Genomic DNA, 20208 nt, shown 5'->3' on the forward strand with positions numbered 1-20208 from the left:
TTTCTGTCAAGACTTCCCTGGAATTTAGGAACAGGAATGTAGCTCAGCAAGCTTTTGGGGGGTTGGGTTTCTTTTTGCCTCTTTTTTTTTTTTTCTTCTTCTTCTTCTTCTTTCTCTTCTAAAATAAATGTAATAGAAATAAGCATCACTCTGAGCCCCCAGAGGGGACACTTACGTGAGTGTAAGTGTTGCTACAGCCCCTGTTTTTGCAAGTGCATTTTTAACTAGTGCTTCAGTGACTCAGCTGGGAAATCCCAGCTCCTGCATAAACCAAATAACCAAACTTTCCAGCGGGGCCATAATAGACTGAGATGCTAGATGCAATGGGCACAGAGGGAAGCTAAAAGCAGATATCATCATTAAATTGCAGATATTCTGTGGTCAAACAAACCCTGGCTCAGCAAAGCCTTTTCACCTCAAGACGTTATTGTGACATAAATCATTGAATCAGGGATCACACAGTATTTTGGATAAAGTTTACTTATGTGGTACGTGCAGTTCTGTGCATTAATTTCTTCCCTGGAATAAGCTCTTGCATTATGCCCAAACAGTTTGTCACGTTTTTCCTTTCTTGCTGTGAAAATTCACCTTGCCTTACTCTCTCTTGAGCAAAGAAAAATATGGACTGTCTAGTTAAAAGATAAAGAAGTACTTCATTATTTCAGCAGATGCTCTTTTTTGTGCCCAGTCACTCTCTGGGGTAAAACAACATGGTACGAAATCAAACACCTGGAGTTTGGGAAGTCAGCTCTGATATTGAAGAACTGTAGCCCACAAGTCTACCAGACCTTCCATGTGCCTCTTATGTGGGAAACGAATCTTATGGTGTGAGAACTGGAGACCATTTGTTAAAAAATGGGTTGATAATTCGCTCTGGGAGTGAGGGGTGTTGTTGGTGTTGCTCAGGAAAGTGTTTTGAGCCAATTATATCTCCCCTAATTTCAGTTTCGTTGTTTCATTTCCATCTTTGCCTTTAAAAATTTCCTTCTGTTGATAGCTAGGCCTGCTGCCTGAGCCTTCCTTTCTTCAATAAGGGATCTAATTAAAAGAAAAAGCTGTCAGGAGGATCTAAATACAAATCACAAAATTATTTTTAAACTTTGACATCCTACTTCAGTCTCCGGGGTTTTTTTTTTTTTTTTTGCTGTTTAGTTTTGTTTCTAAACCAACATTTGTGGTGGAATGCTGCAGGGCTGCAGTGATTTTGTCCTGCCCACTGTCACGTAACAGTCTGCACTCTTTTTTATTTCGCCATTTGCCTGGTGCTGCTGCTTTTGCCTCCCAGACCCACTGTCCAAGTGCACTCCATTGCAGTATTAGTATTTTTGATTTGCTCTGCAGTGTTTCTTAGAGGCTCCAGCCAGGAATCTGCAACTGTAAGGCTGCATTCAGTGTCCAGATGTATTGAGATGATCTCTGCATTACGTCTTCAAAATCAAAAAATCATAATGCCAATGAAAATAACTGAAAACAGCTGCAGTGGTTCAGCCCCAGGTCCATGGAGTCCAGCATTTTGGCTCCAAGCTGGGGCCATAAATGAGATACCTGGCAAAGGGAAAGGAAAGAGCAAGATATTTGATATTTCCCCACTTCTTTCCCAGGTGTCCCAGCCACCAGCAGTTAATGTTAAGCCCGAGGGATTTCCTTTTCCCTCTTCTTTTCAAGGCCAGTTTGGATGGGATGTTGAACAACCTGGTGCCCTGGAAGGTGTCCCTGCCCATGGCAGGGGGTGGCAACAAGGGGATCTTTAAGGTCCTTTCCAACCCAAACCATTCTGTGATTCTGCGGCCCCCAGTGGGTCTGCTTTACCAGTGCTTTTCCATGTCCCCTTGAATGTCCTCAGTCAGCTCCTTGCCCCAGAGTGCTCTCCAGGTGATGATTCTGAGCCAGGCTCCTGTTCAGCCTTCCCTGGTGTCTCCCAATCCCTGTGTTGGGAGAGGAAAGCACTGCCCAGTCCCAGGAGCCCTCAGGACACGTCCACAACAAGCTGCAGCATCCCTCTCTTGGTCCTTGTGTGGCAACTGCTGTAGGCTTTGATCATCCTCCTTGTGTTTCTCAGAAGCTTTTCCAGTGGTTTTTTCTTTTCATTTTAGAACAGAAGAGTTTCAATCCCTATTTTTTGCTCTTCAGTCAAATTAATGTCAGTGTTATTTCAAACTTGGAAATATTTTTGGGAAAAGACTTCATTAAGTTTCTCCAGTTCATATGTTCTGCTGCAAAAAAGGGTTTGTTATTCAGCAACTGGCAATGTTCATTAACAGCTACATTTTTTTTCTTTTTTTTTTTTCTGTATATTTGTTTGGTTTTGTTTTGTTTTCAACTCATTTATCTTCTTTCACACTTCTGAAGGCATTCAAACCTGAACAGGCAAATAAACAGACTTAAGTGAAAAGCACTAGATATTTTTTTTTTTGGTTTTAAGGACTTTGGGTGCTTTTAACTCATTAAGTCAATATTTTTGCAACTCCTGCTGTATAGGATAGATACCAGTGGCAAGTAAAGCACTTGTTTGATTTTTTTGCCATGTTCAGCTTTATTAGTATCTCCAATGGGAGCAACTTTTGCCTTCTGTCTCTCTGCCCAGCTCACCCTCCAGAGACTTGCAAAAGCAATACCTTTATTATTTCTCTTCTTTTTCCTGTCATCTGTCTGTCTCCATTTGCTCAGAGAAATGAGTGATAAACAGGAATGATGATCTGTTTAACACCACAGGGAGAAGGATGCATTATGAGACAAGAGAGACCTCTTGTTGACAGCAAGTTATTTTTGGTAATTAGCCATTTGTAGGGGAAGACGAGGCGAGCTCATAAAATCAGCGTGCCATAATTTAGGGGACTCTGAATGGAAATCTAACATTCGCCTCAATTGGAAGCAATAATTGTGTGCATTTAGAGATAAATAAAGGGCTGTTTTTCCTCTTTGCAGGGAGCAGGCTGAACAAAGACCTGCGGCATTATCTCAACCAGAGGTTTCAGAAGGGGTCCCCGGACCACGACCTGCAGCAGACCATCCGGGACAACCTGTATCGCCACGCTGTGCCTTGTAAGTGCCACCACCTTCACCTGCTGGCCTCCCTGGGCTGCACTTCCATCTCTGCTCCTGGGGCAGCCTTCTGTGGTGGGGGTGCACCCCTGGGGGGGAGCCTGTTTTCAGTTTGGGCAGCCTTCTTGTATGTGACAGCAGATAGGGTTGGAAAGGAAAATGATTCATCTCCGAATGAGGCTTTTTTTCGATCACCTTTTTGGAGGAGTTGATGGTGTGATGCAAGCCTTGTGATGCCTGCTTTGGAGGGAAAAAAAAAAAAAATAAAAAAAACCTGCCGTGAAGTGGTTGCTTGGCTTAGAAATAGTCTGTGTTAATATCACAATGGTGAATGTTGCTCATTGGTTTCAAACCTATGAAAAAAAAAGTGGCTTCTAATTTTATTTCCTGAGAAGAACTTTGTTTCTGATGCTTGTTTTGCTGGTAGAATTGAACAGCATTTTATGGCCAGGTGCCATTGTTGAAGGTATCTGCCACTGTTGGAAGGTCATCCTTGATTTGTGTCGGAGATAAGCAGCAAGGGTTGGCAAAGCTGAGAAGGAAAATCTCATTTTCACTGAAAACCCCCCAAAACAAAGCAAACAAACAAACAAAAAAACCAAACCCTGAAACAAAAACCAAAACAATACCAACCAACCAAAAAAAGCAAAAAAACCCAAACCAGACCCACCAAAACAAACAAACAAACTAAACCAAACAAACAAAATATCAAAACAAAAAAAATCAAACAAAAATATCAAAACAAAAGCAGCGAACTGATTAAAAGAAAAAAAAAATACAACAACAAAAAAAAACAACCAGAAGAAAAACTAAGATCTCTGGAGCATGGTAATCTTTAGAAGGTCAGGATCATTACTCAGAATGAGACTCTACTTGGTATTTTGGGAAGACATGTAAAGAGTGGAGAGTGATCCTACTTTGTTGCTCCTCTGTTTGACATTCTCCAGGTGGCAGGGGACACTTCTAAGGAAAAGATTTTTTTGCTTAATTTGGCTGAGCTGTGGAAATAATGATATGCCCTTTAAATCAGGAGTAAGAACTAGTAAACATCTTAGTTATAGGATACTGAGATAAGCAGCAAAATAATCTGAAATTTTCTGTCTCGCTGTGAATCAGAGATTGTTTATCCTGGTAGATTTATATAAATATTGAATAATTATGTTGCAACTCAAAAATCAGTATTTGCCAACAAATATCACACAGTGGTACACGCAGTAATAGTAATTTTCAGGCTAAGTGTTGCATGCAGGAGGGCTGTGTAAGACCAGTTAAAATTGAGTGGTAACACTGACAAATGTTGATTCTTCAAATGGCAGATGCTGTTATAACACCATTAAGTTTATGCTCATTTTATCAGTGAAAAGCACGAAACGAATTATGTTTAAAGAACATAAAAGGACATAAAGAACAAATATGGATTATTGTTTCCTGTTGAACACTTCCATTTGCCATTTTGTCAAGGTGAAATATGATTATTTTTCAGTCACCTAACTTGGCAGGTTGCAGAATTTTAGGGCACACTGCAAAAAGTGCCTTCCAGGACAGCACGTGCAGTGTTAGGCTTGGGAGATGCAGTGTTGTGGTACTAATGCCCTTCTGCTTATGTGTGATATTTCATTGCCTAAAACAGCAAAGAAAGCAAATGAGTGTAAGTTCTGGGGAAGCATTTTATCCATCGCCAAGGTTACATTTTGAAATGTTTTCCATTGATTCTTTTATCTGATTTATTGAACTTGATGATGAGCTAAGATGCTTGGACTTGCTTTTGATTTAAAATTAAGAGCAGTGAGCATTCCTGCCTTTTCCAAATAGCTGGGGCAGATGTGGGCTGTTGGTGTATTAGTAAGGACATCAGTGTGTATGCTTCACTTATGAAACAAGTGAAAAACCTGAGAAGTGGTGTCAGTTATTGTGTGTGTGTCTCTACACTTTTTACATTGGGCAGGTAGCATTTATTTTTTGTTTCATTTACAGTGGGGATGGTATTAATGGTTGCTTTTAAGAATGATGCTAATATTCCTATGTGCCTTGGAATGAGACTGCTGCGTGGTGGGTTGGGATGCTTTACAGGTCTGGAGATTAATCTGGCTGTACACTCATATTTTTATTCCTTGGTACACGTGACCAGTAAATCCAGAGCCCTGGACCAATCTCTAGTGCTAATGGATTATGAAGCCTTGTATTTTGAAAATGGAATTCCCTGATGCTTACATGGTAAACACAAACAAGAACACAAGGTCACTTGGACTGAGCATGCTTGGCCTGACAGCTGCTTTTTATTGCACTAATATAAGGGCTAAATGTGGTGATAATTAGTAAATGCAAAATGGAAAAAGGTGCTGTTAACCAGTTCTTGCCAGGAAATTCTGGTGAAAATAGCACATGATCCAGGCCTGATTGGTTTGGTACAGATGGTGAGAAAACTCAGAAGGTTTCTGTTCCCCACACAGCCCTGTGCCCGTCCTGTGCTTGACTCTGGAACTGACTGGAGTCGTGACAGCTTTTGTAGAAGACAGAGGTCAAGCAGAAGGGAGGAAAGATGCAGGATGTTTGGCTCATCTTCATTATTTTGTTAATGACACACTGCTTAAGCATCCTTTAGATTTTTTTTTTTTTCTTTAGGAAAGTTGGTTAAGCATTTATTTTCTGGTGAGCCCTTGAGGATGAGTGGGATGATGTCAGCTCCCAGGGGCCATATGAGCATTTGCCTGTATGGGTGACACAGGATGGTTTTCTGAGAGATCAGAGGATTTGATCCCTAAATGTGGCAACTATCGTAAAGAAATGAGACATTGAAATGGACCCGAAGGTGAAGCATTGTTGGAATAAGCTGGTGAACCACACACATATTTCTGCAAACTGAAGTTTTCCCCTGTTCCTCAGTGCCATCTGCCCCTCCAGCACACTTCCTCCAACTCCTCATACCCTCAGCTCCCAGCTCCCCACTGAGCTGATTTTTCCCTGCAATGCTCTGTAGTAAACAACAGCTGTGACAAGATTCCAGGTGGCTCCAACTTGGGTTGTGGTGAGTGCTCTGCTGTTCCTGTCACACCAAACCCACGGGTTTATTTACAACCCAAGGAATTCTCCTCTGAGTTTACAACTTGAGCAGTAGCATAAGCTAGGACCAAGACAGAGAAAGGAAGAGAGGCAGGGCACCTATTTGTGTATTTGGACGGTGTATAAGTGGTTATAAAGCCATTTATAAAGAGTTAGTGTAATTGAGCCACCGGCTTAGCTTTTACTTCACATGAGCCAACACTGGCTTGTTGTTTCCTTGACTTTCTTCCTGAGGCTTTCATTTCATTGTAAACTTCACCCAAGCTTCACTTTGGGATACTTTTTTTTTTTTTTTTTTTCCTTTTGCTTAAGAAAAATCAGGATTTTAAAACTTGAATGAAGTTATTCTCACAGATACTCAGAAGAATTACTGTTTACCTTCCTAGCATGCAGTTTCAAAGCTAAACAAGAATCCATCAGTACATCATCCAGATTAGTATTATGTTGGTCCAATCTCTAACTATCCTTTTCCTTCTTTTGTTTTGAAGTACCACATTTTTCCTGTGTTTTGATGTGCCCAGTGAAGATGACCAGAAATAATGCTCTGTTCTGGGGTAGTTAATGGCTCCATTGAGCTTGAACTATTTTTAAGATGGCAACAATTCCACAATTACCCCTTGGCCATGCCTCTACCAGGAGTGCTTTGACTGATGCAAAGACCTGGTCCACACCTTATTTTTAAGTGGATTTTCACTTACTCCAGCTCAATTTTGCCAGCCCAAACACTTGAGAGCAAGAGGAAAAGTTAATCAACTGTGTGAGGCATCTTGCTGGGACACCCTGTGCCGCATTTGGGTCCATCTGTGCTCACAGAGGTTGGTGTGATCTGGGAGAGGCTCGCAGTCAGTGATGATGCAGGGTGTTGACATTCTGCCTTAAGGTTTCAGAGAGTGTTTCTAGGAGCAGGACTTCCCCAAAGAGGATTGTTGTGTGTGAAGATTCACCTAGTGGAATTTGTGATTAGTTGGAAGTTTATGTAAGAGAATACCCATTAAATAGGTGTTTCCAAACAGCCCTGCCTAGGGATATCTGTGCAATAGTGTTTATTGAGAAAGGTGAGTGATGGCAACTTAGTTAAAGGTTCTAATGCAGCAGCCTGTCAAAACCACTGTTCACAGAAGGCTGAACACACAGGATTGTCTTCCTCTTTTTGAAATGATGGCTGAGGGTGTCTGTTTAACATAAACATGCAGTACTGGCTATTTGTCCTAATTGCTTATGCTCAACAACCTGGCAGCAGTTTTCCTTTCAAAGCGCATCAAGAGGAATCAGAAAGATGATACTTCCATAAAAGCTTATCTCAGCATGTTGTTTGACTTTGGGTTGTTTTTTTTTTCCATTTACTCGATTCTCCACTTGTTTCAGTGCTGTGTGACATGCAGAGGCAGCTGTGGAGGGTCTGGTGTCTGTACCTTTACTTGCCAAAGCAGTATACCTGGTGCAGACATGACTGAAATAACAGCTAATCCTACTCCTGTGCTGTGCAATTCCTTTCCTTGCCAGGCTGCAGTCTTCAGAAGCAAAGCTCTGGAAGGTGCAAGGTCTTTTTAATGGTAGATGGAAAGGCGACAGTATAGTGGCTAGCCTAGAGTTAAGTCACACTAGACACTATATGGCATTCTTCTTTTTATTTTTCCCCTTTTCTTCACAAAATTGGCTTTTAAAATGTCAAGAGGTCATCATTCAACAGCTGATTGACTTCCCCAAAAACAAGTACATGTGCTGGGATTAATTGACTGGATTAGAGATTTACCACTTTCATTTCTGCTGTCTGTTCTCTCACCTTCCCAGAGTGTGATCTGTTCCTCTGTCCTCAATTACAGAACAGGAGCTCCAGCTATTGTCGTTGGTCTTTTAGAGGAACATGGAGCAAAATGGAAAGAAATGGAAAAAAAATCAATAGTTGAAAGTGTTGAATGATCTGTGAGGAGGCTCAGAAAAAGCCAACGACACTCAGGCACCTGGCTGGCCTTTCCCACATTTCAGTGGGAAATTTGGGAAATCTATGAGTAAGTTTCTTTATTCCAAGTGATCTCCTGGTGCAAAGGAAATATCTACTTTCTGAGCAAAACCAATAATGCTGAACAACAGAACTTCAGAGTTTTGATAGGACAAACTTTAGTAAGTGATCGTAGACTGCTCATTGAAACTTATTTTCTGAATTCAGGATTTTCATGCATAATTGAACTTCCAGAGAGCAAGTTAGTTTCTCCAGGAGCTGGATAAGCTGAACAGCATAACTATTGCATAACTACCATCATCTGCAGGTAATGGAGGACTAGAGAGACTAAATGGGCTGGGGTGTGATTAAACTCCTGTCAAATGTGCAGACTGAGGTGATTTCCCAGGATAGTTTTTAAATTCCTGTAGCTCTGGGTTCCCCCATAAGTATTTCTGAACTTCAGAATGAATTGATAAAAGGGATATGCAAACCAGGTTACAGAAGGTTCTTTTCTTGAGTACAGAGAGAATAAAAGTGTATCAGTATACTGGGAAAAAGCTGCTGAAGTGAAGCATAAAGACCTTTATGTTACAAATGAATGTGGTTTTACATGTGTGGATATTTGAGTTACAATTTCGAAGTTATTTTTAGTTACTAATTTTTATTAAGGATAAACAGAATCACTGACAGTGCCCATTAGTTTTCTTCCCAGGCAATAAATCATCAGTTTATGTACACAAATGTTCTTGAATTCTCAAAAGCTTTCCAGACCTATGCAGATGTATTTATTATCCAAGTACCTTTTGTTGCAGTTCCCTTCCTAGAGGTGTAATTCTGCTTTTGTAATGAGAAATAGTTGCAGGGTCCATGAAATATTCATTTGAAGGCCCACACTGATAAGGTGAGGAGCAGGAGACTCTTTTCCAACACATAAAAAAATAATTAATTTTTTCACAAGATTTATGTTAGGAAAAAAAGTTTTAATTACTTTTAAAATTGTGCCATTATCACTGGGTTGCAACATATGGATACCAGCCGTATGTAAAAATAACTTTTCTTAAGGATATTTGCTTGTGAGTTTACCTAACTCTGTATAATGTGAGGTATATTTTCCATACCAGCTAGTGTACACACATTTAATTTTTCCTGTGTATCCTGAATACAACCACTGGATTTTAGAAAATCCTTATACCTGTGTTCCAGGGAGTGCCAAACTGCAGCAGTGTCCCCTGCAGTTTTCAAGGATATAATTCTTTGGCTTATTAGTGAACGAGATGTGTTTTCACTTCTAAAAGAGAGAAAAATACCCTCTTTTGAGCAACAGGGCCAATATTTCTTTAGTTTAGTTCCTTTCAATAGACAATCATTTTTGTTCAATCTAGAAGACTTCAGGACCTTTTCCCCATCTGGTCTGTCCTTTCAGATCAACAGCACGTTTTGTGCCAGCGAAACGATTGTTTTGGGGTGGGTTTGTTTGTTTTGTTCTTTAATTTTGGAAATAAAAGCACTTATGATGGCAAATATTGCTCCATCTGCTTCCCCATTTGTGAGGAATAGCTTTTTTGTGTTTCACTGTACACCCAGTTGGAATTGCATGAGGCCCCAGAGAACAGTACAAAGCAGAGGAGCTCAGCCCTCTGTGCTCTCCCATGCCACTTGCCAAAGGAGATTTGGGTAAGGAGTGTGGGAAGAGATTACACGGCCAGTTTTCTTTGTTTTCTTTGTTAGTCCCCAGTGCACTTAATTTTGCAGGTTTTTCATTGCAGTTGCTTTGTACTGTGGCAAAGCAGCTGCCAGTGGATATTTAGGTGCAGGGCAAACAATGCCTGTGCATTTGTTCTAAAACATGAAGGCTTCCAAGGTGAGGGTCTATGGGAGAGCAGAGAGTAAATCAGACCTGAGAGCAGGTACTGCTGTTTGGAGGGTGAAGGGGTGGAGATGAATTACTCCACATTATTTACTTCAAAACTGGCTCTGTCCTGCCATAGTTTTTCATATGATGTCCTGATTAGGTCTTTTGTGATGGCTGCAGTGCCACAGCTTTAGATTTCTAGGCAGTTTGATTTCTTTTCAGCCATCCCCATGCATCTATTCAAGGGTTTCAGTGTATTGATTGTGCTACAGAGCAAGAGAATGAGTGTTCCAAGCAAAAGGATTGTTTTAAAATGAGGTAAAATTAAGTGTGTAGCTGTTCTTTAACCTGCTTTTTCCACTCACATTTGCATTTGGGCTTCACATTTGATGTTTCATGATTAACTCCCTGCAGAAAGCACCAGTCACTGTATAGGTATGTTTGTGCTTGGATGTTTGTGCTTGTGTTGGTGCTTTCACCATTACAGAAGTCCTGTGGTTTCCATCAGAGATGTCAGTATTTCAAAAGGAACACCTGTAAATCACATTTATGTGAGATTCTTCTGGTCCAGTGTGCTACCTGCAATACAGCCTGGGCAAAACCAGTGGGATTGCAGAGGAGGAGTTTCCCGTGTGATTCCCAGTCACACATCCCGCTACCGTGACAGTCTCTGAGCCCAGGGGGTAGTGGCAGATGCCAGCTCCTGATGGTTTGATGGGGATGCAGAGTTGTCACTTTTCATCTTCAAACAGTTATCTTTTTTTAACATTACATGCTTCCTCACATAAAGCTTGCTGTATTTGTCCTCTAAATCCTTTTTGTCTTTATTTCAGCAGAGAGGCGATTAGCCGTGTAATCATTTATAAAGCTGTTTGGATTCTGCTAGCTGCTTTTCTTTGGGGAAGAGTCATATCCAGTACCTTTACTGGGAATAACTCTGCAAATTCACCCTCACTGATTTCCTTCCCCCCACCCCAAGTGAATAAGAGGGTAGAAAAAAATAGAACAAATATTTGTAGTTCTGCCCGTATTGAAGGAAAAATAAATCTTTCTTATTAGTCTAACAGTCTAGATGTATCCTTTTTTTTATGATGTTCTCTTGAATAATTCGAGCTTTGAGTTATGAAGTCAAGATTCCTGGGTCATTGCCAGAACAGATTTATTTAAGGGGGACACTAGTTCTCTGAATTCCTTTTAAAGGGCTTTGTTAATGTCCCAGACTGCTCTTAATTAGTGATTTAAGAGGGAATACATCTGTTTCACTGAGGATTGTGAAAATTTTTATTTAAATGGAAATGTTTAATAAATGGCTCTTTGAAAGGCTAATGTATCTTCAAAATGAGATGTGTATCGCAGAGTAATCAGGTGAATAGTGATCTGGCAGTTCTTCTTGCACCTTTTTTTTTTGAGCTGAATATGGAAGAAAACCTCATCAAAGACCTTTGGAAGTATCATCTGCTATTGAATTATGTTTCATACTTCATCGTTCATTTTCTACCTGCACTTTTTCATTGAACTTCAGGTTTAACACTTCATTTACCAGGGGAAAAAACAGTAAACAAAAGTTGATGTTGGTGAAAGGCCTATAGAAAGGTGTATTAAAGACATTGATGATACTTGGTTTTTTAGCCTAGACCATCACAGCAACTCAATACCAAAATTTAAACTTATTAAACTACTCAATGTGACACTTGTCATATGCTAAAATTGTGCAGGTGATCTTTGCTGTATTAGGGATTTGAACTGGCAAACCTGAGAACAGAGGGGCTGAAGCAGATGCTCAGAGAAGGAGGAACTCCACATTTAGAAGCTGCTGCTTTTAGCGACCTCTTCCTTGAATACATGAGGAGATGGCTATTAATAAACCCAGCATTACCATCTCCCACTGTTCACAGGTCTTTTGAATTAGTAATCAAAATACTCTTGACACTGGGTATTTTGACTTCTTTCACATAAGTGTTGATTTATGAGCCCTTGCTACCATCTTTGTTCATGTTTTTCTAGGGTGTGAGTTTTTTAGTGTTTTCTTTTGTTCAGAAGGGATAACGCAGGAGAGCTGAAAATGTGCTTGAATAGTGAGGTTATTAGCAATTTTCCTAAATCCAGACATGGAAAGTTTTGAGGGGAGCAGCAGTGAAAGATGTGAAAGAGAGTCATGGAAAACCCAGCAGGACACTGCCTGGCAGTGCAGAAGTAGGAGGGCTGGACTCAACAGTGGGGCAGAGCTGGACCCAGTTCTTCCAGGAATGTGAACATCCCATCATGATCATAAATCTCTTTCCCATTTTTGCATTTCCATCGTTTCAAAGATATAGGCTGCTATCTCACTTAGCAATCCTCTGCAAAATGCCCAGTGTTTTCTGGAGGGGAAAAAGCTGATGAGATGCAATAGTGCTGCTCCTGTGTAACTAACCACACTGGAGAATCACACTGACAGACATTCTGCAAATTGCCCACATTATAGGACATTGATGATACCATTAAAGTGGTAAATTTAATATTATAGTTCTATTAGATTTCTCCCTCATTAACTCTGATCTGATAAACAACCTCCGGCATATTTTGAAGGTAATAATCACCTTACAATCACTCCTGCTCCTCTCTATCTGGCATTTCAAGCTCCTATAGATTTACAGCTCTTCTGTCATCTAATCTGTACTTACTCCTTTATTTCTTCTTTGAACTTGTGCTTACAGGCAGACAACCCTTCTCTGGAGGGCCCTGGGCATGCAAATAACACTTCATAGCCAGAATAAAGCCATCCTAAATTGCATTCCTCAGATTTTTGACGAAATGGGTCTGAGAGGATAAAATTAACCCAGTGTTCAGGCAAGCAGGACGCAGGCCTGCAGAGGTGTTTTAGGACTGAGCACTTCCTAAGGGTTGGTGCTGGGGAATGTTGGCAGCAGTGGGTGGTGTTCCTGGCTTTTGCACCCAGGTATCAGAGCAACCTCTGCAAACTCTTGCTGGAAATGAAGTTGGTGAAGAGGGGACCAAGTGTGTGCTGGGCACAGCCCTGCCAGGCAGAGCAGCCCTGCTGCAGAGTGCAGGAAGATGGAAACGCTGAAGAAACCTTTGTCAGCCACTTTGTCTGTCTAGTGGAGACAATTTCCACTCCTAAACGTTCATCCTCAGGCAGTAAACCCACAGCTTAACCAAGTAACCGTAGCTCCTCTCGACTGGCAGGAGGCTTCCAAGGAGGTATCACTTGCCTCTTGTTTTCCTAAGTGAGTCATGGTTTGATTAGAGTGCTGTCTCGGGGAGAAGGTGGTTGTTATACATCACCTATCACAATGTAAAAGTGGAAAGCGACGCTGAAATGCTGACCCTTAATCTGAAGTGCACCATCTGTGTTGTATTTCCACATCTTGCTGAGTTTACAGTTATTTGAATTCACAGTTTGTTCCCCATTTGCTGTTCCCACATGGTAAGTGAATTGGATCCAAAATGTACCGATGAAAGAATGAGAAGTCTGTTGTAGAAGTTTGTTCCTACCTACAAGAGTGCTCTATCTCACACTTTTTTTCCACCCTGTGAGTTAAGTCCCAGCTGTAAAATCTTGTCTCAAGATGGCCTTCTTTCATGGTGGGAAGCCGGGGTTACCGTGAGGACAAAGACTCCTTTCCCCATCCTGAAGTGATTTATGATTTGCTTATGACTTTCAGCTCTAGAAAAAGGTAGAAAGTTCTTACATCTGACAAAGTATTTGCTTTGCTGTTCCTGTAAATTTCTCTGGATGCTTATCTGGTAATAAGCTCTTGGTGTTGGAGCACCACTCTCATTTAGTATGTTTTTTTCTGTTCATATGAGCCAAAGCGTTTGATGCTAAATTAAGACTGGGTATAATATAATGATGAGAGCTGTAATTACAACTGTAATAGTTTTTCATGGTGCAACTTTGAACTACTCTGATTTTAAAATGGGCAAACAGCTCAAAACCAGGTTGAATTTCGTTTATTCTCCCTTCCTTCTATTTTTTCTACCAAGAGCAACCATTTTCTTAAGACATAACTTACTGTAGAAAAAGATATAAAATTTAAACATGTCGTATTTCAAAAGCAAGCCATCAAAATGCTGAAGGCTGTATAAACTTAAATACCTTCTTTGGCTTTTGCTGTAGACCACACAAGCTCTGAGAAATTGATTACTCTGGTACTGGAATGGGCTTTCATGATACAGAAACAGAGGTTTGCATTGAATTTCTTTCTTTGTGTGTGGGACTCTTTTTTTGGAAAGAAAAAAAAAAAGCCTTTAAACCTGAGATTAAAAATAAGTCATTTCATTGTTTCCGTTTTCCTCTCTTCTAAATCTTATGAAAGCTTTTCCATAAATGATTGGGGAGCTGCATCTCCGAATAAATCTGCAGTAAAATGCTCCATTTCTTTTTTTAATAAAGAGGCTTTTTTCTGGAATGTTCCATGTAGGTACTGCCTCATTGAAGTTTCATCTGGTTGAGAGGGTTTCAGTGTGGCTCATGCAGATTTTTTTATTTTGTCGACATGAAGAGGAGGGGCGAGGAATTCGAAGTAATTTATTTTCATATTCCAGTCTTCAGATTTACAGTGTGCAATACTCTAAACCCAACATTATCAAAGGCTTTGGAGTTCCCACAGCAGCTCTAAATTGGCCAGACATATAACCCAAAAAATAGTCCATGGCTCCAAGAGGCCAGCATTGACAGATCAGGAAGATCTTGAGCAAAGAATTTTTGTCTTTTTTTTTTTTTAGAACAAGGGACATATAATGGGCAAACACTTAGGCCCAGCTGGTGTTTTCATGAAAACACTGATGTCAGATAAATTTCAGACTGTTCATAAGCAGGCCAGTCTCCTGTTGGTGTGTGGCCATGTCTCCTACAAAGGTAGCTGGCTCTCAGTGATGTTTTGCCCCTGCCAGCTTCAAGCATTTTGAGGACTGGGTCCATCAGCAAGAGCAGTGTCTGTGTTTGTGCTGGGTTTGGTGGTGGGGCAGGATGATGTTCTCCCTTGTCCGGCCCTTTCACAGAGGTGCTGTGAGCTGTGTCCTGTGCCCACAGCTGCACAGAGCTGCTTCGCCAGCGATGGCTCTTGGCTGCTGTGGGTCAAAATTCGGCTTGTTCCAGGATCAGAACCGGTGCTGAACCCACTGAGCCATGGGAACAGTGGCCCTGCACTGCCCTGTGCCCACCCTCGGCGTCCCCATGTGTCTCCGTGCAGCTGCAGCAGCCCCAAAAAAGCAGCCCTGGAGCTGCAGGGGAGCAGGATTCCTTGCAAGGCTGGAGTCCCTCAGGATTTCAGAGCTGCATCTAAGCAATCGTGTCCTGTGAGATGTGTGGAAAGCGTCCAAGACGGACACCTGCTGGCTCTGAAACAGTCAAATGCTTTTTACAAAATATCTTTGGCCCCTGTTCTGGATGTTTACTTTTTAAAAGATACAGGCGTGAGCTGGCTGTAAAAAGAAAGGGGAGGGTGGGGAAATCGTTGTTGCTGCTGTCACTGAAATTCCCTGCAGACTTAAAAGGAAGATGAAAGTTGGTACTTTAAGAGAAACTCGAAGCCCTTGGGACAAGCACAGCAGAAAACAGGGAGATGCTCTGTATTCTGTCCAATTGCTTGCAAAAATGAGTGCTGTATCTCCTACAGAGAGAGACACAGAGCCAGAAACACATATTTGCATCGTTCCCCCGTGCTTGAGCCTTGCTAACTAGGACAATACCATTTTGCACTTCCCTGGGCATATTCTCAAACAGCAGCTCAGTGCAGGTGATAGAAGAAAAAAAAGGTGAGGGAGAAAGAAATGAGGGGGGGAAATCTGCCTTGTGGTATTTCAGATCTCCAGCGTACACAGGTGCTTTTTAATCCCTCTGGCCTACATATTCCACAGCCCCTAGGAATAGGGGAGTCGTGATGTAATGCTCTTTTCCTCACACTCGCAGCTTAAATACAGATGGAAATTGTTGTCATGTGTTAGAAATGTCACCAATAATATAAAAGGCAGCCTTCTGCATTCTCCCTTTTGCACTGTCAGCTGCTGCTGCCAGCTTATTCTTCCCTCTCAAACCTATTGTCATGTGGCAGAAACCCTGATGTAAGTAAGCCCTGTCCTCCCCCTGCTTATGATCCCTGCATTTTTTATTCCCCTCTGCTGCAGTGCTGAGGATCATTACATACCACGACTTAAAGACAAGACCTCACAAAGGAAGGATTAATCTTGTATTTGTGCTTGAATTTCGAAGGACTCAGGCAAGTGAGAATGTTCTGTTGTATTCTCTCTCCCTTTTCCTTTTTCCCCCCGCCGTCTCTTAGATGCCGAGGTAGGGAAGGAAAAGCAGCAAATGCGCGGAGCCGGGTGCGTGTTTGGGGAGGTGGGGATGCAGGGGAGCTGTGGGGCTGGAAGGAGCTGGCAGCCCCAGCGCAGGCTGCCAGGACAGATGGCTGGTGCTCCTTTTTAATTCATCAAGCAGGCTTTACGTGAGGCCCGTTGGCGAGCGGGTGTGCTGCGAGAAGCGGGGTCAATGGGCACGAATAGGCTGAGATCAGGACCAGATGCCTGCCGAACAATGGGGCTTTTGAGGGAAATGCGGGAGGAAGCGTGGCGCTGGCTTTGTACTGCCTCCGCATTGCAGGTTGGAATGGGGCAGCTCCGATTTAATGAAGTGCATTCCTAAACGCGCTCGTCAGCCCGGGCTGGGAGACAAGGGGACATGTCAGAAGGGGGCTTGTGGGGCCGGCGCTGCGAGTGGGGGCAGCGATCCACTGATGGATCGCCGCGAACAATGCGGTCTTAGTGCTGGATGGGGAAAAAAAAAAAAAAACCAACCCACAACCACCCATCCATACATCCCTGTGCATATTAATGCCATCGAGCAGGTGTTGCTGAATGTCTGTCCCCGCATTGTTCTCCCGAGGCTCAGGCGGGGAGGCGGCAGGAAGGAGAAGCCCGCCAGGGATGCGCTGATCCCGGCTGGAGAGCGGCAGGAGCTCCGGCCCCGGGTCACCGCCGGCACCAGTGCTGGGCAGCCGAGCCCTGTGCTGGCCCTGGCGAGAGAAGGGGCTCGGGCTCAGAGAGGCTGGTCACACTTAAAGGCACAGCAGGGCCAGAGGAGTCTTTATTTCCCCCTGCGGATATCCCCCCAAAAGAAGCAGGTGTGATGGGTGGGATGGGAATCTCCCGAGAGCAGTCTGGGTCACCAGGGCAAGGAAGGGGGAGGCAGGAATGGTGTCTCAGCTGGAGTTCGGCAGCCAAAGAGTTAAAAAAAAAAAAGGGGGGGGGGCCTTTTTTTTTTTTTTTTTTTTTTTTTTTTTTTTCTGGCTTCTCCCGAAATCGATTGGGAATGAGTTGAGGAAGCTGTGTGAATGGTAATAAACAAGGTGTAGAACATGCATCAAAAACCAAACAAAACATCCATGTCTGCTTTTGTGTGTAGCCTCCTGCGCTGGCTGGATGTACCCTTCCTTTAAGATAGTTTTGTGTCTGACAGAAGTAACATCCCTAAGCACTTACAGCCATGTTTGCCAGTGTAATTCTTGAAGGGTTGGGGAGGGGGAGAGTGTACACAGGCAGTCATTATTATATGTATTTCTTAATAAAAATACACCCATTTAATTGCTGTCATTGTGTTGTCTGCTCCCCTTGTGATTTGTGACATGCTATACTGTATTTGTCAGCAGAATGAAAGGGGTCTTTGTTCCTTATTCCTATTATGGCCCACTGCATCTCTCACTGAAAATGGAATATTTGCCTTTAGAGCTAACTTAGCTGGTGATTTGTGCCTGCTGTTACACTGGGAAGGGTTTGCTTTTTTTGCCGGGAGTTTCAGAGGAATTTGCAAGCAAGGCTTGAATTATTTTACTTATTTATTTTTACGTATCAGTGGGTTAATAGTGAGGAAGAGTGATCAGCCTATTTTGACCAGTGGCTGCAACAGCTTCACATTTTGCAGCTGCCTTTCTGTGTATCCCTTTCTTGTGGATGAATGGCCAAGCTGACCATGAACTAGGATCATTGTGCACCTTTGATCATTTGCTGCTGTGTAAATTGCCAAAAAAGGTGTCGAAAAATAAACTAAGAGTGTGTAACATGGACACAGCTCATGTGTCTGCTCCAAGGCTGGCCAAAGCTGCAGATTATAAAGGCTGTTAGTGAGTGGCCAGCTGTGGGGGTGACAATTTGGGGGTGCCAGTGGCACTTGGAGAGCACTGTGCAGGCACTGGTGGGGTGTGCTGGGTTAGGTTATGTATAGTGTAACATCGACACCAATATCACTTGTGATCTATTTGCTGTCTTTGCTGTGCTCTGGCTGCTTGGGTATCAGCCTGTGTGCCTGTTAATGGGAATGGTTTATAGGGTAGCAGCCAAAAAAGATTTAAGGCAGTGCTTGCACAGACAGTTCATAAGACTTCTTTGAGCACACCCACATGGCATGAATGTATGGAGCTTGTTTTTAAATTGAGCTACTAGGTTCAGCAGCTTGAGCTTTATGTTGTTAATTATGCTTATTTTCTACTCTGCAGTGCCCAAGGAAAAAATGAGCAAAAAATGCAAAGGCTGGCTGAGCCTGGGAGGCTGCAGTCTGTGCAAAGGGCTCCTCTGATAGAGGGGCTGGCTCAGCAAAGGGCTGGGCTGTGAACCTGTTGCTTGTTGTTGTGTGGCTCCTTCTGCAATGTGGGAAATGGGATCAAGGAGGAGCTTTGGTCTGGGCAGAGCCAGGGAGCGCTCGGTGGAGCAGAAGCACAGGGAGTGTTTTCTCCTTTGCCAGTTTGTTTCCCCTCATCCTTGTCTGCTGCTGAGTCCTGTCAGATGGAAGCGATGATGGATCCGTGTAGATCCAAGGATGATGCTTCACTTCCTTCAGGGAAACTGCTGTAATGCTTGTGAGAAGGAGCACGGGCAGCTGTTCCAGGAGCACTTCAGCTCCCTGCTGTTGAAGTGTTGCAGAGCCAAGTTTTGCAGTAACAGCAATAACCCTTTTCCAGCTGAATATCTTTCTTTTATTTGCATTTTTTTTAATAGACTCTTCTGGTGCAGAATTTTCAGGTAATCCAACCTGAAAAATGAAACTTAGAGTATCCTATTTGTCATTATTGACAACCCCTAGCACAGGTAAGGTTGTCATAGCAGTCAGTGTTTCATAAAGAAAAAAAAACAACAATGAAGCCATTAATTCAGCAGCAGGAACTGATTGAATGGTGTTGGGTTCCTGACTCTGCATCTGACAGTCACAACACTTGCCTGGAGTTTCAGTTGTTTAAAAGTTCCTGTGCTGCAGGGAAGGCTCTTGCCTGCACTTTGGAGCTGTGGACAGACACATTTCTGCTACCTTTCCATCCTTTCCAGTGCACCAAGTCTTTACATGGTTGCACAAGAAATGCTTCTAAAATCAACGCCCATCAGCCAAAAGGTGCTGGGTGCTGTGGTGTTCAGTAAAGCTTACTCAAAATGTGGTGCTATTTTCAGTCAAATTCTGCTAAATCCCGTCCTGAAATCCTCTGAATGTTTTGCTCTTGAATATTCTGGTAAGCATGATGACTGGTTCACTGTGTTAATCCTATATGGTCTTTCTGTCTGCAGCTAATCCTGAGCTGTTGTTGCTGTTCTGCACACATGAGTAAGATTCTGTCCCCCCTCCTCTTGACCATATACAGTAGAATTCCAGCTGACTGCTAGAAAATAACAGGACAAATAGCCTACTCTTCCTTTTTCTCATCCTTTAGTAGGAGAGTTGAGTTTCTTCTACTTGAAAAACAAAACCTGGAGAAGTAGGAAAAATATTCTTGGTCTGTTGAGCTCTATTTAGTGGCATGCACTGGCTCAGACTGTGCAGGATGTCTTCAGGAATCTCAGCTGTGGGCAAATGTGGAAGAAAAGAAATGCTGAAAACAACTTTCCAAATTCACATAGATTGGACAGAATTTCTATTGAAATTTCACATTAATTAGGGATGCAGCTGGCAGTGATGGCTATAAGTAAATATTCTTCCCCTAAAATAAAATTACTGTGTTTTCCTATTTTTATCCTAGTGATTTTTTTACTGCTAGACCTGCCTGTGGAAGATGCTTAGCCAAAATCTATCCCTTTTTGGTGGAAAAAAACCCCCAACCTTTTCCTTTGTGACAGTTAGCGTCACCTCAAAATTATTACTTGAGCATGTTTCAGGTTTAGTAGAAAAGCTTACGGAAGGAGGGGTGATAGTTTAACCTTGGGTTGGTTCTCCCCACCCCCACTGATTTTACCCCTGGACAGACATTGTATCTCCTTAGAGTCAGATTAGCATATTTGCATAAATATGTTAATATCCATATGGCCTGTATTGACATGGTTGCATGGGATGTAT

The 20208-nt window shown here is 42.4% G+C and overlaps 1 protein-coding gene across 26 annotated transcripts in view; it reads left to right on the top strand.

Annotated features, from left to right (window-relative positions):
• MAGI1 (membrane associated guanylate kinase, WW and PDZ domain containing 1) overlaps nt 1-20208 on the top strand; it is a 336522-nt gene that overhangs the window by 163983 nt on the left and 152331 nt on the right. For all 26 annotated transcript variants that reach the window (XM_066327249.1, XM_066327242.1, XM_066327243.1 and 23 more), the window contains exon 2: nt 2926-3042. In XM_066327249.1, coding sequence (XP_066183346.1) covers nt 2926-3042 — 117 coding nt within the window. The remainder of the gene's footprint in view (nt 1-2925; nt 3043-20208) is intronic.

Source organism: Sylvia atricapilla, chromosome 11, assembly GCF_009819655.1.
Source record: "Sylvia atricapilla isolate bSylAtr1 chromosome 11, bSylAtr1.pri, whole genome shotgun sequence".
In the NCBI taxonomy this organism is placed as follows: Eukaryota; Metazoa; Chordata; class Aves; order Passeriformes; family Sylviidae; genus Sylvia; species Sylvia atricapilla.